Raw genomic sequence first — 24,348 nt, 5'->3', positions numbered from 1 at the left:
AGTAACTTGATATCTATGGAATGTAAAGGTTCAAACGGAACCCCTTGAAGAACTGAAAGAACTAAATTTAGACTCCAAGGAGGAGTCATGGGTCTGTAAACAGGCTTGATTCTGACCAAAGCCTGTACAAAAGCTTGTACATCTGGCACAGCTGCCAGGCGTCTGTGTAACAAAACAGATAAAGCAGAAATCTGTCCTTTTAGAGAACTCGCTGACAACCCTTTATCCAAACCCTCTTGGAGAAAGGAAAGAATCCTAGGAATTTTAATATTACTCCAGGAGAATCCCTTGGATTCACACCAACAGATATATCTTTTCCATATTTTATGGTAAATCTTCCTAGTCACAGGTTTTCTGGCTTGGACCAGAGTATCTATCACTGAATTTGAAAACCCACGCTTGGATAAAAACATAATTTATGCTTACCTGATAAATTTATTTCTCTTGTAGTGTATCCAGTCCACGGATCATCCATTACTTATGGAATATATTCTCCTTCCCAACAGGAAGCTGCAAGAGTCCACCCACAGCAAAGCTGCTATATAGCTCCTCCCCTAACTGCCATATTCAGTCATTCGACCGAAAACATGCAGAGAAAGGAAAAACCATAGGGTGCAGTGGTGACTGTAGTTCAAATGAAAAAATTACCTGCCTTAAAGTGACAGGGCGGGCCGTGGACTGGATACACTACAAGAGAAATAAATTTATCAGGTAAGCATAAATTATGTTTTCTCTTGTTAAGTGTATCCAGTCCACGGATCATCCATTACTTATGGAATACCAATACCAAAGCTAAAGTACACGGATGATGGGAGGGACAAGGCAGGTACTTAAACGGAAGTTACCACTGCCTGTAAAAAACCCTTTCTCCCAAAAATAGCCTCCGAAGAAGCAAGGTATCAAATTTGTTAAATTTGAAAAGTATGAAGCGCAGACCAAGACTCCGTCTTGTAAATCTGTTCAACAGAAGCCACATTTAAAAAAGGCCCAAGTGAAAACCACAGCTCTAGTAGAATGAGCTGTAATCCCTTCAGGAGGCTGCTGTCCAGCAGTCTCATAAGCTAAATGAATTATGCTTTTTAACCAAAAAGACAGAGAGGCTGCTGAAGTCTTTTGACCTCTCCTCTGTCCAGAATAGACAACAAACAAGGTGAACGTTTGATGAAAACCGTAGTAGCTTGTAAGTAAAACTTTAAAGCACAAACCACGTCCAATATTGTGTAATAGACGTTCCTTCTTTGAGGAAGGATTAGGATACAAGCATGGAACAACTATCTCTTGAGTGATGTACTTGTTAGATACCACCTTAGGAAAAAACCCAGGTTGGTACGCAGGACTACCTTATCCGTACGAAGGACCAGATAAGGAGAATCACATTGTAACACAGATAACTTGGAGATTCTACGAGTCGAGGAATTAGCTACCCAAAAGGAACTTTCCAAGATAAAGATTGATATCTATGGAACAAAAAAGGTTCAAACGGAACTTCTTGAAGAACCTTAAGAATCAGGTTTAAGCTCCATGGCGGAGCAACAGTTTTAAACACAGGCTTGGATCTAACCAAAGCCTGACCAAATGCCTGAACGTCTAGAATACCTGCCAGACGCTTGTGCAAAAAAATAGACAGAGTAAAAATCTGTCCCCTTTTAAGGAATTAGCTGACAACCCTTTTCTCAAAAACATCTTGGAGAAAAGATAATATCCTGGGAATCCAGACTTTACTCCATGAGTAACCCTTGGATTCATAACAATCAGATATTTACACCATATCTATGTTCAATTTTCCTAGAGACAGGCTTTCATGTCTGTATTAAGGTATCAATGACTGACTCGGAGAAGCCATGCTTTGATAACATCAAGCGTTCAGTCTCCAGGCAGTCCATCTCAGATTGATTCTATTTAGATGGTTGAAAGGACCCTGAGGTAGAGGGACCTGTCTCTGAAGCAGAGACCGTGATGGAAAGGATGACATGTCCACCAGATCTGCATACCAGGTCCTGCGTGGCTACGCAGGCGCTGTCAAAAACACCAAAGCCCTCTCCTGCTTGGTCTTGACCTCCGAAGGAAATCCCACTCCCCCGGAAGAAAAGTCTGACGACTTATAAAATCCACCTCCCAGTTCTCAACACCTGGGATATGGATAGCTGATAGACAAGAGTGAGTCTCTGTCCAGTAAATTATTGTAAGACTTCTAACATCGCTAGGGAACTTCTGTTCCCCCTTGATGGCTGATGTAAGCCACAGTCGTGTATATTGTCCGACTGAGTATGATGTACCTCAGAGTTGCTAACTGAGGCCAAGTCTGAAGAGCATGGAATATCACTCCCAGTTCCAGAATATTTATTAGAAGGAGGGTCTCCTCCTAAGTCCACTATCCCTGAGCCTTCAGGGAGTTCCAGACTGCATCCCAACCTAAAAGGCTGGCATCTATTGTAACAATTGTCCCATCTGACCTGCGGAAGGTCATACCCTTGGACAGATGGACCTGACATAGTCACCAGAGAAGAGAATCTCTGGTCTCTTGGTCCAGGTTTAACAGGGGGACAAATCTGTGAAATCCCCGTTCCTCTGACTGAGCATGCATAGTTGCAGCGGTCTGAAATGTAGACGTGCAAACGGTACTATGTCCCTTGCCGCTACCATTAAGCCGATTTCATTCATGTACTGAGCCACCGAAGGGCGCGGATGGGATGAAAAAAACACGGCAGAAATTTAGAAACTTTGACAACCTGGACTCCGTCAGGTAAATTTTCATTTCTACAGAATCTATCAGAGTCCCTAGGAGGGAAACCCTTGAGATTGGGGATAGAGAACTCTTTCCTTGTTCACTTTCCACCCATGTGATCTCAGAAATGCCAGTACTACGTCCGTATGAGACTGGGCAATTTGGATGTTTGACGCCTGTATCAGGATGTCGTCTAAATAAGGGGCCACTTCTATGCCCCGCGGTCTAAGGACCGCCAAAGCGACCCCAGAACCTCCATAAAGATTCTTGGGGCTGTAGATATCCCAAAGGAAAGAGCTACAAACTGGTAATGCCAGTCTAGAAAGGCAAACCTGAAAAACGATGGTGATCTTTATGCATCACAATGTGAGGATAAGCATCCTTCAAATCCATTGTAGTCCTCTATTGACTCTCCTGGATCATAGTTAAGAAGGTACGAATAGTTTCCATCTTAAATGACGGAATTCTGAGGAATTTGTTTAAGATCTTTAGATCCAAAATAGGTCTGAAGGTTCCCTCTCCTTGGGAACCACAAACAGATTTGAGTAAAAACTCTGTCCCTGTTCCTCTCTTGGAACTGGATGGATCTCGTACACAATGTAAGAATGCCTCCTTCTTTATCTGGTTTGCAGATAATTGTGAAAGGCGAAATCTCCCCTTTTTTTGGGGGGGAATCTTTGAAATCCAGAAGATATCTCTGGGATATAAATTCCAATGCCTAGGGATCCTGGGCATCTCTTGCCCACGCCTGGGCAAAGAATGAAAGTCTGCCCCCTATAGGATCCGTTACCGGATAGGGGTCCGTTCCTTCATGCTGCCTTAGAGGCAGCAGCAGGCTCCTTGGCCTGCTTATCTTTGTTCCAGGTCCGATTGTCTCCAGACCGCCTTGGACTGAGCAAAAATTCCCTCGTTTTGCCTTAGAGGAAGAGGATGAAACACCTGCCCTGAAGTTTTTAAAAGGTACGAAAATTAGACTTTTTTTTTTTTTTTTTTTTTTTGCCCTTGATTTAGACCTATCCTGAGGAAGGGCATGACCTTTTCCTCCAGTGATATAAGCAATAATCTCCTTCAAACCAGGCCCGAATAGGGTCTGCCCCTTGAAGGGAAGTTAAGTAGCTTATTTATTAAAGTCACGACAGCTGACCATGATATAAGCCATAGCGCTCTGCGCGCCAGTATAGTAAAAAACAGAATTCTTAGCCGTTAGTCTAGTCAAATGAACAAGGCATCAGAAAACAAAGGAATTGGCTAGCATAAGCTTGTCAAATATATTCATCCAATGGAGTCGCTTAACTGTAAAGCCTCATCAAGAGACTCAACCCAGAACGCCGCAGCAGCAGTGACAGAAGCAATGTATGCAAGGGGCTGCAGGATAAAACCCTGTTGAATAAACATTTTTTATCCATTGGATCTAAAAAGCACAACTGTCCTCGTCAGAGGTAGTGGTACGCTTAGCTAGAGTAGAAACTCTTCTCTCCACCTTAGGAACTGTCTGCCAGAAGTCCCGTGTGGTGGTAACTATTAGAAAACATTCTTCTAAAAAATAGGAGGGGAAGAGAACGGCACACCTGGTCTATCTCATTCCTTATTAAAAAAAATGTATTTATTTTTTTTTATTTTTTTTTAGTAAACCTCTTTAGGTATTGGAAAAACATCAGTACACACCGGCACTGCATATTATTTATCCAGTCTACACAATTTCTCTGGCCCTGCAATTGTACACATTCATTCAGAGCAGCCAAAGCCTCCCTGAGCAACAAGTGGAGGTTCTCAAGCATAAATTTTAAATGTAGAAATATCAGAATCAGGTTAAATCATCTTCCCTGAGTCAAAAAAAAAAAAAAAAAAATCACCCACAGACTAAGCATATTGTGAGGTAGTATCATACATGGTTCTTAAAGTGTCTGTATGCTCTGTATCTACCCCCAGAGCTAACTGCTTTCCTTTAATTTCAGGTAGTCTGACTAATACTGCTGCCAGAATATTATTCACCACCTTTGCCATGTCTTGTAAAATAAACGCTATGGGCGCCCTTGATGTACTTGGCGCCATTTGAGCGTGAGTCCCTGAAGCGGGAGTCGAAGGGTCTGACACGTGGGGAGAGTTAGTCGGCATAACTTTCCACTCGACAGAATCCCCTGGTAAAGAAACGCTATGGGTGCCCTTGATGTACTTGGCGCCATTTGAGCGTGAGTCCCTAAAGCGGGAGTCAAAAGGTCTGACACGTGGGGAGAGTTAGTCGGCATAACTACCCCCACGACAGAATCCTCTGGTGATAATGTTTTTAAAGACAAAAAATGATCTTTATTGTTTAACATGAAATCAGTACATCTGGTACACATTCTAAGATGGGGTTCCACCATGGCTTTAAAACATAATGAACACAGAGCTTCCTCTATGTCAGACATGTTAGAACAGACTAATAATGAGACTAGTAAGCTTGGAAAACACTTTAAATCAAGTTAACAAGCAAATATATAAAACGTTACTGTGCCTTTAAGAGAAACAAATTTTGCCAAAATTTGAAATAACAGTGAAAAAAAGGCAGTTAAACTAACAAAAGTTTTACAGTGTATGTAACAAGTTAGCAGAGCATTGCACCCACTTGCAAATGGATGATTAACCCCTTAATACAAAAAACAGATTAACAAAACGAAAAATATGTTTTAAACAGTCATAACAGCTCCTACTTTTGAAGCCCTTTTGAGCCCTTCAGAGATGTCCTATAGCATGCAGGGGACTGCTGAGGGAAGCTGAATGTCACTGTTTGTAATTTTAACTGCACCAACTGTAACTTTTATACTATAACAGTGGAAATTGTTTCTATGCAAAATTTAAGCCAGCCATGTGGAAAAAACTTAGGCCCCAATAAGTTTTATCACCAAACATATGTTAAAAACGATTAAACATGCCAGCAAACGTTTTAAAACACATTTTTACAAGAGTATGTATCTCTAATAATAAGCCTGATACCAGTCGTTATCGCTGCATTTAAGGCTTTACTTACATTACTTCGGTATCAGCAGTATTTTCTTAGTCAATTCCATTCCTAGAAAAATATTTTACTGCTCATACCTTATCTGCAGGAAAACCTGCACGCCATTCCCCCTCTGAAGTACCTCACTCCTCAGAATGTGTGAGAACAGCAAATGGATCTTAGTTACGTCTGCTAAGATCATAGAAAAACGCAGGCAGATTCTTCTTCCAAATACTGCCTGAGATAAACAGCACACTCCGGTGCCATTTAAAAATAACAAACTTTTGATTGAAGAATAAACTAAGTAGAAAGCACCACAGACTCTCACAACCTCCTATCTATGTTGAGGCTTGCAAGAGAATGACTGAATATCGCAGTTAGGGGAGGAGCTATATAGCAGCTTTGCTGTGGGTGGACTCTTGTAGCTTCCTGTTGGGAAGGAGAATATATTCCATAAGTAATGGATGATCCGTGGACTGGATACACTTAACAAGAGAAATCAAGCGTTCAATTTCCAAGCAGTCAGCTGCAGAGAAACTAGGTTTGGATGTTCGAATGGACCTTGTACTAGAAGATCCTGTCTCAAAGGTAGCTTCCATGGTGGAGCCGATGACATATTCACCAGGTCTGCATACCAAGTCATGCATGGCCACGCAGGAGCTATCAGAATCACTGAGGCCTTCTCCTGTTTGATCCTGGCTACGAGCCTGGGAAGGAGAGGAAACGGTGGAAACGCATAAGCTAGGTTGAACGACCAAGGCGCCACTAATGCATCCACTAGAGTCGCCTTGGGATCCCTGGATCTGGACCCGTAGCAAGGAACCTTGAAGTTCTGTCGAGACGCCATCAGATCCATGTCTGGAATGCCCCATAATTGAGTTAACTGGGCAAAGACCTCCGGGTGGAGTTCCCACTCCCCCGGATGGAAAGTCTGACGACTCAGATAATCCGCCTCCCAGTTGTCTACACCTGGGATGTGAATTGCAGATAGATGGCAGGAGTGATCCTCCGCCCATTTGATGATCTTGGTTACCTCTTTCATCGCCAAGGAACTCTTTGTTCCTCCCTGATGGTTGATGTAAGCTACAGTCGTTATGTTGTCCGACTGAAATCTTATGAATCCGGCCTTCGCTAGTTGAGGCCAAGCCCGGAGCGCATTGAATATCGCTCTCAGTTCCAGGATGTTTATCGGGAGAAGAGACTCTTCCCGAGACCATAGACCCTGAGCTTTCAGGGAGTCCCAGACCGTGCCCCAGCCTAATAGACTGGCGTCGGTCGTGACAATGACCCACTCTGGTCTGCGGAAACTCATTCCCTGAGACAGGTGATCCTGAGTCAACCACCAACGGAGTGAGTCTCTGGTTACCTGGTCTACTTGAATCTGGGGAGACAGGTCTGCATAATCCCCATTCCACTGTCTGAGCATGCACAGTTGCAATGGTCTTAGATGAAGTCGAGCAAAAGGAACCACGTCCATTGCTGCAACCATTAGACCTATTACTTCCATGCACTGAGCTATGGAAGGTTGAGGAATAGAATGAAGAACTTGACAAGCCTTTAGAAGCTTTAATTTTCTGACCTCTGTCAGAAAAATCTTCATTTCTACAGAATCTATTATTGTTCCCAGAAAGGGAACTCTTGTAGACGGGGACAGGGAACTCTTTTCCCCGTTCACCTTCCACCCGTGAGACCTGAGAAAAGCTAATACAATGTCTGTATGAGCCCTTGATCTGGAAAGGGACGACGCTTGGATTAGGATGTCGTCTAGGTAAGGTGCCACTGCAATGCCCCTCGGCCTTAGAACCGCTAGAAGGGACCCTAGCACCTTTGTGAAAATTTTGGGAGCAGTGGCTAGACCGAATGGAAGAGCCACGAACTGGTAATGTTTGTCCAGAAAGGCGAACCTTAGGAACTGATGATGATCTTTGTGGATAGGAATATGTAGGTACGCATCCTTTAAATCCACGGTAGTCATATATTGACCCTCCTGGATTGTTGGTAAAATCGTTCGAATGGTTTCCATTTTGAACGATTGAACTCTGAGGAATTTGTTTAGAATTTTTAAATCCAGAATTGGTCTGAAAGTTCCCTCTTTTTTGGGAACTACAAACAGGTTTGAGTAAAACCCCTGACCTTGTTCCACTGTTGGAACTGGGTGTATCACTCCCATCTTTAACAGATCTTCTACGCAATGTAAGAATGCCTGTCTCTTTATCTGGTCTGAAGATAAGCGAGACATGTGGAACCTTCCCCTTGGAGGGAGTTCCTTGAATTCTAGAAGATAACCCTGAGAGTCTATTTCTAGTGCCCAGGGATCCTTAACATCTCTTGCCAAAGCCTGAGCAAAGAGAGAAAGTCTGCCCCCTACTAGATCCGGTCCCGGATCGGGGGCTACCCCTTCATGCTGTCTTGGTAGCAGCAGCAGGCTTCTTGGCCTGTTTACCCTTGTTCCAGCCTTGCATTGGTTTCCATGCTGGCTTGGCCTGGGAAGCGTTACCCTCTTGTCTAGAGGCCGCAGAGTTAGGAGACGGTCCGTTCCTGAAGTTGCGAAAGGAACGAAAATTAGATTTATTCTTAGCCTTAAAGGGCCTATCCTGTGGGAGGGCATGGCCCTTTCCCCCAGTGATGTCTGAAATAATTTCCTTCAATTCTGGCCCAAAAAGGGTCTTACCTTTGAAAGGAATATTAAGCAATTTTGTCTTGGAAGACACATCCGCCGACCAAGACTTTAGCCAGAGCGCTCTGCGCGCCACAATTGCAAAACCTGAATTTTTCGCCGCTAACTTCGCCAGTTGCAAAGCGGCATCTAAAATAAAGGAATTAGCTAACTTAAGTGCATGAATTCTGTCCATGACCTCCTCATATGGAGTCTCCTTATTGAGCGAATTTTCTAGTTCTTCGAACCAAAAACACGCCGCCGTTGTGACAGGAATAATGCACGAAATTGGTTGGAGGAGGAAACCTTGCTGAACAAATATCTTTTTAAGCAAACCCTCCAATTTTTTATCCATAGGATCTTTGAAAGCACAACTGTCCTCGATGGGAATAGTCGTGCGTTTGGCCAACGTAGAAACTGCCCCCTCAACCTTAGGGACTGTTTGCCATGCATCCCTCCTTGGGTCTACAATGGGGAACATTTTCTTAAATATAGGAGGTGGGACAAAAGGTATGCCTGGTTTCTCCCACTCCTTGGTCACTATGTCCGCCACCCTTTTGGGTATCGGAAAGGCATCAGGGTGCACAGGGACCTCTAGGAATTTGTCCATTTTGCACAATTTTTCTGGAATGACCAAAGAGTCACAATCGTCCAGAGTAGTTAGTACCTCCTTAAGCAGGGCGCGGAGATGTTCTAACTTAAATTTAAACGTCACAACATCAGGTTCTGCCTGTTGAGAAATTTTTCCCGAATCAGAAATTTCTCCCTCCGACAGACCCTCCCTCACTGCCAATTCTGACTGGTGTGAGGGTATGACAGATAAATTCTCGTCAGCGCACTCTTGCTCATCCACTGTATTTAAAACTGAGCAATCACGCTTTCTTTGATATGCTGGCATTTTGGATAAAATATTAGCTATAGAATTATCCATAACTGCCGTTAACTGTTGCATAGTAACAAGCATTGGCGCGCTAGATGTACTAGGTGTCGCCTGCGCGGGCATAACTGGTGTTGACACAGAAGGAGAGGATGCTGAACTATCCCCACTACCTTCACTTGAGGAATCATCTTGGGCAACCTTATTAAATGTGACAGTACTGCGTTTGCTGCGGCTTCACCTGTCCTTGGGGGTTATTCGCCACCGAAATAAGCCTTCCAGGAACGTTTTTAATAGCCACCAGACCCTCTCACATGAAGCTGCATGCACTGCATCCAAAAGAAACTGCGCAATTAAGGCGCGAAAATGAGGCTCTGCCTACTAGAGTGAAAGGCCCTTCCTGACTGGGAAGGGTGTCTAAACGACTGCCTGGCGCTTAAAAACGTTACCAAAGTATTCTCAAGTTTTAAAAACACTTCAAACCACATATAAATATCGAATAAAGCAATCGATTTAGCCCACAATAGTGTCAACCAGTATATAGCCCATTAATAAGCCTTCATTCTGTTATGAGTCTAAGAAAATGGCTTACCGATCCCAAAGAGGGAAAATGACAGTCTTCTAGCATTACTAAGTCTTGTTAGAAAATGGACTAGTCATACCTTGAGCAGAGAAGTCTGCAAACTGTTCCCCCCCAACTGAAGTTCTCTAGGCTCAACAGTCCTGCGTGGGAACAGCAACTGATTTTAGTTACTGCTGCTAAAATCATCCTCCTCTTTAAACAGAACTCTTCATCACTTTCTGTTTTAGAGTAAATAGTACAAACCGGCACTATTTTAAAATAACAAACTCTTGATAGAAGGATAAAAAACTACAACTAACACCACATACTCTTCACCATCTCCGTGGAGATGCTACTTGTTCAGAGCGGCAAAGAGAATGACTGGGGGGCGGAGCCAGAGGGGGGTCTATATGGGCAGCTTTTGCTGTGCTCTTTGCCATTTCCTGTTGGGGAAGAGAATATTCCCACAAGTAAGGATGACGCCGTGGACCGGACACACCAATGTTGGAGAAAACAAGTGCATTTAAAGGGACAGTCAGCTGATGCATTAGGAAGGAAAAGTAAAAAAAAAACACTCAAAAGTTGCCCTTTAAACAATGGGGGGTTTTCGTTTGTTTTTTGTTGTTTTTTAACCCCTTAATGACCAAGGACGTGCCAGGCACATCCTACAAAAAACGGTTGTTAACTACCAAGGACGTGCCTGGCATGGCCTCGGGTTTCAAGCACTGGAAGGGATTGTGATAGCTTCCAGACGCTTTCAGGGTATTGACAGTGATGCCTCGATATTCAGGCATCCTGCAATACCCTCTGGTAAGCAACCTATGCAGAGAGGGCCATCTCTGCATCGGCCAGCGATGGTGCCGATTGTTGGTGGCGTGGGAGGGACAGGAGGGAGGCGGGTGGGACCGCTACACTACAGAAAGTGAAAGTGTTAAGTGAGTGGGAAGGAGGGAGAGAGAGTGTTAAGAGATTTGGGAAAGGGATCTGGGAGGGGGAGCAAGGTAAGTTATTGATAAAGCAGCTAGACTACGGAAAAAAACGGGTTTATTAAAAATAAAAAAAATTTAGCCCAATTTTACTGGAAACTGGGGGTACAGGCAGGCGCCAGTACCTAAGATGTCGCCTAACAGAGAGGGGAGGGTTAGAGAGCTGTTTGGGGGGTGATATTACCCAGCAAAAAATAAAATATTTTTAAAAAAAAATTACACACATATACATATACATATACACATATATATATATATAAATAAATAAATATATATATATCCGCCGTACACTGAATCTTCAAAGCAAGGTACGCGATTCAAGATGGTGTCCCTTGCATTCCTATTGGCTGAAAGATTTGAATCAGCCAATAGGAATTAGAGCTGCTAAAATCCTATTGGCTGTTCAAATCAGCCCATAGGATTTAAGCAACTCTAATTCTATTGGATGATGAATCAGCAAATAGAATGAGAACTGCTTAAATCCTATTGGCTGAACAGCTGTTTAAAAGAGCTGTTTTACTTAGGGCAATGCCCAACAAAAGGAACTTTTTAAAAGCCATTGGTAGTTTATTGTAGGCTAGGGTTTTTGGGTGGGCTTTTTTATTTTGATAGGGCTATTAGATTAGGTGTAATTCTTTTTTATTTTTGAGAATTCAGTTTGTTATTTTTTGTAATTTAGTCTTTTTTTTGTAATTAGATACTTTGTTATTTTTAGAGTAGTATTACGATTTTTTTTAATGTGAAGTTTTTAGTTTAATTTTAGTTTAATAATTATATTAGTTTAATTGTTAGTTTATACTTTTTTTTAATTTGACAGGTATGTTTAAATTTAATTTAAGCTAGGGAAATTGTAATTTTAATATAACGTTAGGGGGGAGTTAAGATTAGGGGTTAATAGTTTAAATTAGTTTATTGCGATGTGGGGGGCTTTCGGTTTAGGGGTTAATAGTTTAATTTATTATATTTGGTTAATAGGTTTATTATAGTGGCGGCAGTGTAGGACTTAATAACTTTAGTATAGTGGGGGCAATGGGGGCGGACGGCAGATTGGGGTTAATATTTAAATAGTGTTTGCGATGTGGGAGGGCGGTGGTTTAGGGGTTAATAACTTTATTATAGTGGTGACAATGTCGGGGAGCGGCAGAATAGGGGTTAATAAATGTATTATAGTGTTAGCGATGCGGGAGGGCCTCGGTTTTGGGGTTAAGAGGTAGTTTATTGGTGTTAAAAAGTACACTAACACATTAGTTATGAGTTTTATGTTACAGCTTAAGATGGCGGTACAGATCTTGTCATTTTAGAGTGCAACCCTCGCTTTTTAACCTCCCAGAAAAACTTGTAATATCAGCGCTATGGAAATCCCATTAAAAAAAATGTCAGTTTTACGAGTGCGGTACCGACGTTGCATTGCAGGCTAAAAGGCTTGCGGTACACCTATACCGACAAGACTTGTAATGGCTGCGGTGCTGTTTTAACGCTGAAATGACCATATTTTCAGCGTTAAGAGCCGTAACGCACAAATCGTAATCTAGTTGATAGTGAGTTATAATACTGCCCCTACGCCATATGACTATGTATCACATCCCTATTTTGACATTTTTTTCACAAATGTGCAGGAATTTTTTTTTTTATTTATTCAATATATGATATATTGCATTCTCTTGAACAAATTCATGGACGTTTAGTTGACAGCAAATTGTATAGAGGCTGTAACCAGTGTCAGATTAGGTAAGACTTTTAAAAGACTGAAGAAAGATTTCAGCTGCATAGTATTTCTGGGGTTGATGATACTTTGTTTTTAACCATATGCAATCCTTGTTGTAACCAGTGTCAGATTAGGTAAGACTTTTAAAAGACTGAAGAAAGATTCCAGCTGCATAGTATTTCTGGGGTTGATGATACTTTGTTTTTAACCATATGCAATCCTTGTTGTAACCAGTGTCAGATTAGGTAAGACTTTTAAAAGACTGAAGAAAGATTTCAGCTGCATAGTATTTCTGGGGTTGATGATACTTTGTTTTTAACCATATGCAATCCTTGACCATCAAAATCACACGTCTACAAAATTAAAAGTGATCTTTCAAGAATTACCATTTTTTTCATCTTTATTTACAGCCCATGATTTATACGTTATTGCGGTACCTTTTCAACATTTTTTTATGTTCAGCATAATTTTCCCCAGTTAACATATCATTTAAAAAGACAATGGGTAAATAGTTCATCCATAGAATGTTGTCATATCACTGGTTCAGAGGCAATTACAAAACTCTATTTGTCTATACTGGAACAATCCTTTAGGAACACTCATAGGTAAAAGATGAATGGGAATTAGGGAGAACTTAAAGGGCCATGATACCCACATTTTTTCTTCCATGATTTAGAAAGAGAATGCATTTTTAAACATCTTTCTAATTTACTTCTATTATCTAATTTGTTTTATTCTCTTGATAGTCTTTGCTGAAAAGCATATCTAGATATGCTCAGTAGCTGCTGATTGGATGCTGCACATAGAAGTCTCATGTGATTGGCTCACCCATGTGCATTGCTTTTTCTTCAAATAAGGATATCTAAAAAATGAAGCAAAATAAATAATAGAAGTAAATTGTAATGTTGTTTAAATTTGTATGTTCTATCTGAATCATGAAAGAAAGATTTTGGGTTTAGTGGCCCTTTAACTGCAAAATATGCATTCAAGTCCAGTTTAGTAAAAGTTTTCATCCTGCCAGTGTTTCAAACCTTACCCTTACAGGTGAGAACTCCAGTAAAATATTTTGTTCTTGCACATCTTTTTAGAATACTAATATTTTTTCTGCTTTTGTTTTTTTAACTTGTACTCTTACCCATGTGCTTGACCTATTGGTGCAAGCAGCTCCTTGGAATATGTTTGCAAGTGTATTCCTGTTTTTCACAGCAGTATAGCTAAATTCAACCTCACAGTATTTAATCCTTATAACTGAAACCATAGGTCCTGTGCCCAAATACATAATTGTCTTTTTCCTTCTACTTCATTTCTGCAGCCTCAGCAACTCTCTCCATGCTGTTTTTTTACCATTTTTGTAAATGGTCTTTTTTACAACTGTCCCAGTATAACTGCCTTAGTGCAACTACTTGAAACCCATACTGCACTCATGCTCTTTAAATTAGTTCCTAAAATCACACTTTGCCACAGGAAAGACTGGAATGTTATGCAAAGCAGCAGTATCGATTCAGTCAACCCCCATAGGCAACAAGAAGTCAGAGTGTGCTCCAATACAATCTTAAGGCTTGGCTGATAGGCCTTTTTGGCTCTGTCATCCATGGCCTTCTTTTAAAATAAAATGCTGAAATAGGCATATTTAATAAAACAAAAAGAAAATTTATGCTTACCTGATAAATGTATTTCTTTTTGACACGATGAGTCCACGGATCATCTTAATTACTAATGGGATATTCACCTCCTGGTCAGCAGGAGGCGTAAAGAGCACCACAGCAAAGCTGTTAAATAGCTCCTCCCTTCCCTCCCACTCCAGTCATTCAACCGAAGTTAAGGATAGAAAGGAAAAACCAAGGTGCAGAGGTGTCTGAAGTTAATAATAACCCACAACCTGTCTTACATGAACAGGACGGGCCGTGGACTCATTGTGTCAAAAAAGAAATAAATTTATCAGGTAAGCATAAATTTTCTTTTCTTTTTTAAGACACGATGAGTCCATGGATCATCTTAATTACTAATGGAATTGAATACCTAAGCTAGAGTACACAGATGATACGGGAAGGACAAGACAGGGAACCTAAACGGAAGGCACCACTGCTTGAAGAACCTTTCTCCCAAAAGCGACCTCGGCCGAAGCAAAAGTGTCAAATTTGTAGAACTTTTAAAACTTGTGGAGAGAGTACCAAGTTGCAGCCTTGCAAATCTGTTCCACAGAAGCTTCATTCTTGAATGCCCATGAGGAAGCAACAGTCCTTGTGGAATGAGCCACAACTCTCTCTGGAGGCTGCTGTCCAGCAGTCTCATAAGCAAAACGTATGATACTTTGCAACCAAAAAGAAAGAGAAGTAGCTGTAGCTTTCTGTCCCTTACGTTATCCTGAGAAAACCACAAACAAAGAAGAAGAAAGACTGACTAAAGTACTTAGTCGCCTGCAGGTAAAACTTTAAAGCATGGACCACGTCCAAATTGTGCAGAAGACGTTACTTCTGAGAAGGATTAGGACACAAGAAAGGAACAGCAATCTCCTGATTAATGTACCGATCAAAAACAAACTTAGGAAGAAATCCTAATTTAGTACGTAAAACTACCTTATCTGAATGGAAAACAAGGTAAGGAGACTCAGACTGCAATGCTGAGAGCTCTGACACTCTACGAACAGATGAAATAGCCACAAGAAATAAAACTTTCCAAGATAACTTAATATCTTAAGGAATGCATAGGCTCAACTGAGCCCTTCCAAAAACCTTAAGAACTAAATTCAGACTCCATGGAGGAGTAACTGGTTTAAACACAGGCCTGATCCTGACCAAGGCCTGACAAAATGATTGTACATGTGGAACATCCGCCAGACGTTTAAGTAGCAAAATAGATAAGTTTGAGATTTGACCCTTTAGGGAACTAGTCGATAAGCCTTTCTCCAAACCGTCTTGGAGAAAAGACAAAACCTTTTGGACTCCTAACTCTACTCCATGAGTAGGCCTTGGATTCACACCAATGGAGACCATTTACTCAATATCTATGGTAAATCTTTCTAGTTACAGGCTTACAAGCCTGAATCATGGTCTCTATGACCGAGTCAGAAAAACCCCGCTTGGCCAAAATTACGCGATCAATCTCCAAACAGTTAGTTTTAGAGAAACTAGATTTGGGTGAAGGAAGGGCCCTTGATTAGAAGTGCATAACAAATAATGCGAGGCCAAGCAGGAGTGATGAGGATCACCGATGTCCTCTCCTGCTTGATTCGAGCAATGACCTGAGGAAAAAGCGCAAACTGAGGGAAAAAGTATGCTAGACTGAAGCTCCAAGGAACCACCAGAGTATCTATCAGTTCCGCCTGGGGGTCCCCGGACCTCGACCCGTATCTTGGTATTCTATAGAGATGCCATGAGATCTAATTCCGGCTGATCCTACTTAAGAATCAGGCTGGAGAGGTCTGCCTGTTCCGAAATCCCCTCCCAGTTGTCCAACCCTGGGATATGGATCGCGAACAGGCAGCAATAATGGACCTCCACCCACTGAATTATTTTGTTTATCTCTGTTATCGCTAAGGAACTCCTCGTTCCTCCCGGATGATTGATGTAAGTCACTGACGTTATGTTGTCCGACTGGAACCTGATAAACTGGACCGAGGTTAACTGTAGCCAGGCCAGAAGAGCATTGTAGATCGCTCTCAGCTCCAGAAAGTTCATAGGAAGATCAGACTGACTGAGTCCAAACCCCCTGAGCCTTTAGAAGGCTGGCGTCTGTCACAATCACTCAAGATGGTCTGCGAAAGTAGGTTCCCTGGGAGAGATGATCCAGAGACCACCACCATTAAAGAGAAAACCTTGTCTCCTGCTCCATTCGAGGAGACAAATCCGTATAATTTCCGTTCCTTTGCCTGAGTATGCTTAACTGCAGAGGTCTGAGACGGAACCATCAACCCGATTACCTCCATGTACTGAGCCACTGATGGCCGAGAAGTGGACAGAAAGGCTAGACAAGTATTGAAATACTTTATTTCCAGACTTCTGTCAGAAAAGTCTACATTGATAGGGAATCTGTTATGGTTCCCAAGAAGGAAATCCTTGGATTTGGGATTAAGGGACTCTTTTTCCAAATTTACCTTCCATCCGAGAGATCTCGGGAAGGATAACAACATTTCCATGTGAGATCTTGCTTGTTTTAAGTATGGCCCCTGCAGTAGGATGTTGTCAAGATAGCACGCCACTGCAATGCTCCGTAAACGAAGCACCGCCAACAGAGATCCCAGAACCCTGAAAATTCTGGAAGCTGTGGCAAGACCGAAGGGGAGAGTCACAAATTGGAAGTGTTTGTCTAGAAAAACATACCATTGGAACTTGTGCTGATCCCAGTGAATGGGAACATGTAGGTACACGTCCTTTAAAACCACTTTGATCAAGGGAGAATGGAACGAACAGTTTCCATTGTGAAGGGCGATACTCTGAGGAATTTGTTTAGACTCTTGAAATCAAAACTCAGACCTGTTCCTGTATCGGAACAGGAAGAATCACTCCCATGTGAAAGAGGTCTCTTACACAGTGCAAGAACGCCTCTCTTTATCTGGTCTACAGATAATCATGAGAACTGGAACTACCCTTCTGCTCGTAGGAAGAGTAGATAGGTTCCCTTGAATTCTCAAAAGGAACAAAAAATAAATCTTAACTAGAGGGAGGAATGACCCTCAGCTCCCGTAACATTAGACTATCTCCGTCAACCCAGGCCCAAAAAGGGAATCGCCAAAGGCTAGTCTTAGATGAAGCATCCTCAAACCAAGATCTTAACCATTAATATTTTTGAGCCGATACGGTAAGCCTGAAATCTTAGCTTACCGTACACTTGACAGGAAGTAACTAATAGAAAGGAATTCTTATTCTGGATTTCCTCGAGGGGAGTGTCTGTCCGAATAGAACCAGACAACGTATGAACCAGTATGTTGCCGCATAAGGTAGCCATATCAAACCTAGGTTGCCAACTTGAGCAAGCCCACAATATCCATGGACTCCGTAATGGAACAATTATCCCCTATTGGAATAGAAGGTCTCCTGGTTAGCGTGGAAATTATACCACCTTGTGTACCGTCTGCCGAGCATCCTTGAGGAGTCCGTTAAGGGAAACCTCTCCCTCAATATAGGAAATGGAAAAAAAAAAGGGATACCCGTTCTCTCTCATTCTTTAGTAATGATCTCAGAAGCTCGATCTGGTACAACATAAGAATAACAACGACCATGATGTTGTTCCAGAGTAGCTAAAACCTCCTGAGTACTAGACAGAGGTGGACTAGCATAAACCTGAAAGATACTACATCAGTATCAGCAGGAGGAATTATACCGTCAGAATCTGAGAATTTATTCCCAGATGTTACCGAAGTATCCTCAGGCTTCTGGGAGAAGACCTCTGAGATACCAACAACTGTGACAGAAATCCTGCTCACTGAATGTTTAGTTTTCCTCTTGCGCTCTCCCTGCAGCATGGGAAAAGCCCACAACGCATCCTGGACTGCCTAGTACGAGAAGGAAGCGATGTCTTGCAAGGTAACTCCAGGAGCAGTCGTGGAGGAAGCGCAGGGCACTGGTTGAATGGACGCTAAGTTTTTTGGGACACTTGAGGAGAAGGCTGCAGAATATATTGAACATTGTCAGAATGCATCTTAAACAGCATCTGAGACAATGTTGGCTCTGAAAAAGAGGTTTATCTCTTAACTGTAAAACCCAGAACAGAAAGTTTTGTTTGGCAAAGCATTAAGTATATGTAACATCCTTATTCACATTCTTGATCACATAAAATTTGAATATCCTAGAGATACTGTGTCTTTAAATATTAAAAGTAACTTTATTAACATATAAAGGGATCTTTTGGACAATTGATCACAAACATGCAAACTAAAATTTTGATGTTACTGTGACTTTAAATGGCAAAATAAAATACTTTAGGGAAAAATTATTCTTTAACCCATAAGGGAAAAACCCCAGACCTCAGCTCAGCTTTGCCGAGGCGTGTGTCTGCCAACGGGTAGGAAAGAACAAATAGTAGGCATCCAGACTCCTTAAGAATACCTTTTAACACGGAATGTGAAGCCTCTCTACTGCGTGACAAAACGCAGCAGAGGAGACCCACCGTCACTGTCCGTTACATCGGGCTTAGGGCTATGTGTAAAAAAAGCGTGCAATGTCGCGTAGCCTATCTCCGCCCATCGTGGGCGTAACAAAGTAAACCTCCCGGCGGCAACACTCTGCTTCAGAAATAGAGCCATCGGGAGAATTAACCGCATGGCGCACATTGTCAGAATGCATATTCACTAGATAAACCTCCCGGTCGGCTAGACAATTGTCAAAAGAGCTGTTTGGAGTATGAAAGTGTCAGCAAAGATAACAGGCCTAGCTGCGCAACAAAGTTAAACCTCCCGGTCGGCTAGAATACCAAATAAGCCGTTGGGAGAAGGAGATTGTCAATTATACATAATCAGGCTAGCTGTGCAGCAAAAATAAACCTCCCGATCGGCTGCTGAATTAAAATAAAGCCGTTAGGAGTTGCCATCCTGTTGAACCAAACATAAACATAAGAGCCACCTCTCCACGTCCCCAGTGCCTGTAGAAACTGCCCTATAACTTAACCCTTCCTAAGGATAATGTCATCTTGTGTCCATTTTTTGTATATATTAAAGTGCCAAATTTTTCTGTGTACGTACCCCAGAAAATACAAGTTAGCACTTACCTTAGAAGTCTACCCGGCAGTAAGGCAGCTCACTCGGCTTGCGAGGTCCTCTCCCTCACATTGGCCTGTGGAAACAAAAAGTACGGAGTATTTCTCCCTCAGACTTTCACAAAAAGGGCAGCATACAATCTATGGGAGGCGCAGTGAGAATTATGTCCCACAAGTTCCCAGTGCTCTACTGAAGAGACTGAAGTGGACTACAGCTACACCCTAGGACAAAGAGGCACAATCTTGTACTACTTTAAAAATAATAAACTCTTGATTGAAGAATCTTTTCTAACACCTCACTTTGCCACTTCCTATCACTAACGTAGGCAAAGAGAATGTCTGGGTGGGAGGGAAGGGAGAAGCTATTTAACAGCTTTGCTTTGGTGTTCTTTGCCGCCTCCTGCTGACCAGGAGGTGAATATCCCATTAGTAATTAAGATGATCTGTGGACTCATCATGTCATTAAAAAGAAAGCATATTTTTGACAGGCAGCACCACATTATAAGTGAACTTATTTTCATAAGTTATGAGAAACCAAAAGAAATACATGCAAGTGTGCAGCCAACAACGTAAAGCAAACCTTATGATCAGCACTAACCTGATTGATATTGGCCAAGGGTTCTTCATCCTGCACCAGCATCTGAGAAAACTGTAAACCCTGTTCTGGGCTGATCCGCATAACACTGCGGAGAAGGAAGATCCAGTCTGGCGTGTACCCCACCTAGCAAGAGTAAATGACAGTGTCATTGAATCTAGAGAATATAGGTTGAATATTTTCTATAACACATTTAAATAACAGAGAAACTAAATTACATATATTTGTTTTACAAAATTAAACCCATTAGTACTATGAAATATTAGAAACCGGGAGAAAGGCTTTCAGACATGTCTCAGCTTCATCTGCAATGGTTCTCACCTTTTTGGCATAGAGGACAATCTTCTGAAACTGTCCTGTCTCAGCAAAGCACTGGATCACTTTGCTTGGCACGTTGGCCCGAAGATAAACACTCAGAGCAAGAGTTGGATCTACAGCTTTGACAAGGTCTCCCAGCTCCTCAGAGCACTCCAACTGCACAGAAAAAAAAACACAGAAATATGGTAGCACTATACAGACATACAAAAAAACAAAGAGGAAAAGGTATACAAATCCATCAGGAATAATTTAGCATTGTTCTACCTTATCTTCTTTAAGCCACTTTTCTAACAGCTGTTTGCGTCCCTGTTGCAGGACCGGCCTGCAAAGCTCTAGAGACTCTAGTTTGTTCAACTGTCCCTGATCTAGTAAAATGCCAAAGTACTGAAGCAAAGGGGATGCTTGTCCAGGTTGTGCTGGCACTGTCTGAAACTTCCTTATTGTGTCTGCTGTGCGCAAGATTCCCTAGAAAGAGAGATAAAGAGATGTCAAAAGAATAAAACCTCTATTGCTAATTAGTTGTATCAGAAAATATCAATAAAGGGCTACCTTTGGTGCACATGCGGCTACTTTGGCTGCTTCAGAGTAATTCCCTTGAGTAAAAAGTGTGTTAAACTTCCTTGCAAATAGTTCCTCAGCCCCAGCCAGATTGCTGCGAACAGCCATGCGTAGTCCCAGATCTGGGTTCTGTAGTACATTGGTGGCATAGTTCACAATGTTATCCTCTTCCACACACACGGAGAGCACCTAAATAACCACAGGGAAATTTGAGAGGTTGTGCAAGGCACACATGTATTTAACAGTCCAAGAGTTAGTGGATACAGGTACTCCAAATAGCTAATATCACAAGGAATGCCCAGTCCCTCACAGACCAACATTAGACCCAATGTCAGTTGAAACTATACAAAGTTTAACTAGTGTGAATTCCACAGTACCTTATAGAGAAACTAAAGTAAAAAGGGCAAAACCATTAAAATACGAGTAAGTAGAGAGGAAAAATGTCTAGTTATGAAAAAATGGAGAATATAATTTGCTTTTAGCATCACTCTTTGCTCATTCAAATATAGATACCAATACCTTTAAAATATGAGATATTTTATCAAACTTTAAATCTTAATTTCTATCATTCCTAGGTTCCTACCTGTCCTTTCTTGTTTACTCCTATGATGCCAGAGGTAGGTTCATGGGGAGCTGTGACAAAGATGGTATCAGCACTGATGCGGTTCATGTAGATACAGACACCTGATTCCAAGTCATACATGTGAATGTAGCCATACTTTGTAATCAAATAGATTACTCCATGCTTAGAACCAATCTGGGAAAGCAGAACATGTATAGAAGACAATGAATGGGTAAGGCAAAAGAAAAGTGCGTATTTTACTTATTACAAAAAAATTAAAATTGTCTGAAGCGTGTAAACACAACCAGCATGGAAAATATAGGAAGGAAAATAAACTTGATTATAAAGCTAACCATTCTACAAAGCTTGGATAAGAAGATGGTAGACATCATATGGAACAAGTGCTACCAATTTTACTAGAGCAGACATGAAAGTTACTATTACCTGCATGGCTACAGGGAAGTCAGTCTGGGCCTCAGGGGGGAAGAAGACGTCTACAGCTTTCTTGGCAAAGGGCTGGTTTCCATTGGCTGGCTGCCCAACCTCTATGATGTGCAACTAATTGGAGAGCAACATAATTGTGATTATATATATATATATATATACACACACACACACACATATATATACACATATACACACACATATTATGGGTAAAGTAAGAAATTGGGTAATCCTAGCATTACCCGGGTAAACCTGACATTACCCAAGCGTCTTTGGATAAAGCCTGATGTAACATGATAAATCATCTCAGAGTGCATCGAGTCACTGCATCAAACATATACGATGCACTATCATTTTTGCCTCCGTCTGGGGGGTTCAAGGGGGGTGAAGCATCCCTTGTAAACCTCATTTACAAGGGTTGTCAGAGGATCAGCAGGGCACCTTCCTTGAACCCACCAGGCAGAGGCAAAAACAGAATTTATGTTTACCTGATAAATTACTTTCTCCAACGGTGTGTCCGGTCCACGGCGTCATCCTTACTTGTGGGATATTCTCTTCCCCAACAGGAAATGGCAAAGAGCCCAGCAAAGCTGGTCACATGATCCCTCCTAGGCTCCGCCTTCCCCAGTCATTCGACCGACGTAAAGGAGGAATATTTGCATAGGAGAAATCATATGATACCGTGGTGACTGTAGTTAGAGAAATTAAATCATCAGACCTGATTAAAAACCAGGGCGGGGCCGTGGACCGGACACACCGTTGGAGAAAGTAATTTATCAGGTAAACATAAATTCTGTTTTCTCCAACATAGGTGTGTCCGGTCCACGGCATCATCCTTACTTGTGGGAACCAATACCAAAGCTTTAGGACACGGATGATGGGAGGGAGCAAATCAGGTCACCTAGATGGAAGGCACCACGGTTTGCAAAACCTTTCTCCCAAAAATAGCCTCAGAAGAAGCAAAAGTATCAAATTTGTAAAATTTGGTAAAAGTGTGCAGTGAAGACCAAGTCGCTGCCTTACATATCTGATCAACAGAAGCCTCGTTCTTGAAGGCCCATGTGGAAGCCACAGCCCTAGTGGAATGAGCTGTGATTCTTTCAGGAGGCTGCCGTCCGGCAGTCTCATAAGCCAATCTGATGATGCTTTTAAGCCAAAAAGAGAGAGAGGTAGAAGTTGCTTTTTGACCTCTCCTTTTACCAGAATAAACAACAAACAAGGAAGATGTTTGTCTGAAATCCTTTGTAGCCTCTAAATAGAATTTTAGAGCACGAACTACATCCAAATTGTGCAACAAACGTTCCTTCTTTGAAACTGGATTCGGACACAAAGAAGGCACAACTATCTCCTGGTTAATATTTTTGTTAGAAACAACTTTCGGAAGAAAACCAGGTTTAGTACGCAAAACCACCTTATCTGCATGGAACACCAGATAAGGAGGAGAACACTGCAGAGCAGATAATTCTGAAACTCTTCTAGCAGAAGAAATTGCAACCAAAAACAAAACTTTCCAAGATAATAACTTAATATCTACGGAATGTAAGGGTTCAAACGGAACCCCTTGAAGAACTGAAAGAACTAAATTGAGACTCCAAGGAGGAGTCAAAGGTTTGTAAACAGGCTTGATTCTAACCAGAGCCTGAACAAAAGCCTGAACATCTGGCACAGCCGCCAGCTTCTTGTGAAGTAAAACAGATAAAGCAGAAATCTGTCCCTTCAAAGAACTTGCAGATAATCCTTTCTCCAAACCCTCTTGTAGAAAGGATAGAATCTTAGGAATTTTTACCCTGTTCCATGGGAATCCTTTCGATTCGCACCAACAGATATATTTCTTCCATACTTTATGGTAAATTTTCCTAGTTACAGGCTTTCTAGCCTGAATAAGAGTATCAATGACAGAATCTGAGAACCCACGCTTTGATAAAATCAAGCGTTCAATCTCCAAGCAGTCAGTTGGAGTGATGCCAGATTCGGATGTTCGAACGGACCTTGAACAAGAAGGTCCCGTCTCAAAGGTAGCTTCCATGGTGGAGCCGATGACATATTCACCAGGTCTGCATACCAAGTTCTGCGTGGCCACGCAGGAGCTATCAAGATCACCGAAGCCCTCTCTTGATTGATCCTGGCTACCAGCCTGGGAATGAGAGGAAACGGTGGGAACACATAAGCTAGGTTGAAGGTCCAGGGCGCTACTAGTGCATCTACTAGAGTCGCCTTGGGATCCCTGGATCTGGACCCGTAGCAAGGAAACTTGAAGTTCTGACGAGACGCCATCAGATCCATGTCTGGAGTGCCCCATAATTGAGTTATTTGGGCAAAGATTTCCGGATGGAGTTCCCACTCCCCCGGATGAAATGTCGGACGACTCAGAAAATCCGCTTCCCAATTTTCCACTCCTGGGATGTGGATTGCAGACAAGTGGCAGGAGTGAAGCTCCGCCCATTGAATGATTTTGGTCACTTCTTCCATCGCCAGGGAACTCCTTGTTCCCCCCTGATGGTTGATATATGCAACAGTCGTCATGTTGTCTGATTGAAACCTTATGAATTTGGCCTTTGCTAGTTGAGGCCAAGCCTTGAGAGCATTGAATATCGCTCTCAGTTCCAGAATGTTTATCGGGAGAAGAGATTCTTCCCGAGACCATAGACCCTGAGCCTTCAGGTGTTTCCAGACCGCGCCCCAGCCCACCAGGC

General features: G+C 42.1%; 1 protein-coding gene across 1 annotated transcript in view; it reads right to left on the bottom strand.

The window, feature by feature from the left end:
• The window catches only part of CLTCL1 (clathrin heavy chain like 1), a 314,203-nt gene that overhangs the window by 182,624 nt on the left and 107,231 nt on the right, over window positions 1-24,348 (bottom strand). Inside the window, exons 5-10 of the mRNA XM_053701960.1 lie at window positions 21,656-21,769; window positions 21,233-21,406; window positions 20,641-20,838; window positions 20,356-20,556; window positions 20,095-20,247; window positions 19,777-19,899 (exon numbers count right to left, since the gene is read on the bottom strand). Coding sequence (XP_053557935.1) covers window positions 19,777-19,899; window positions 20,095-20,247; window positions 20,356-20,556; window positions 20,641-20,838; window positions 21,233-21,406; window positions 21,656-21,769 — 963 coding nt within the window. The remainder of the gene's footprint in view (window positions 1-19,776; window positions 19,900-20,094; window positions 20,248-20,355; window positions 20,557-20,640; window positions 20,839-21,232; window positions 21,407-21,655; window positions 21,770-24,348) is intronic.

The sequence above is a fragment of the Bombina bombina genome, chromosome 2 (assembly GCF_027579735.1).
Source record: "Bombina bombina isolate aBomBom1 chromosome 2, aBomBom1.pri, whole genome shotgun sequence".
NCBI classification, from domain to species: domain Eukaryota; kingdom Metazoa; phylum Chordata; class Amphibia; order Anura; family Bombinatoridae; genus Bombina; species Bombina bombina.
Note: the sequence above shows the minus strand (reverse complement) of the source record. Positions and strands in the feature narration are given on the sequence as shown.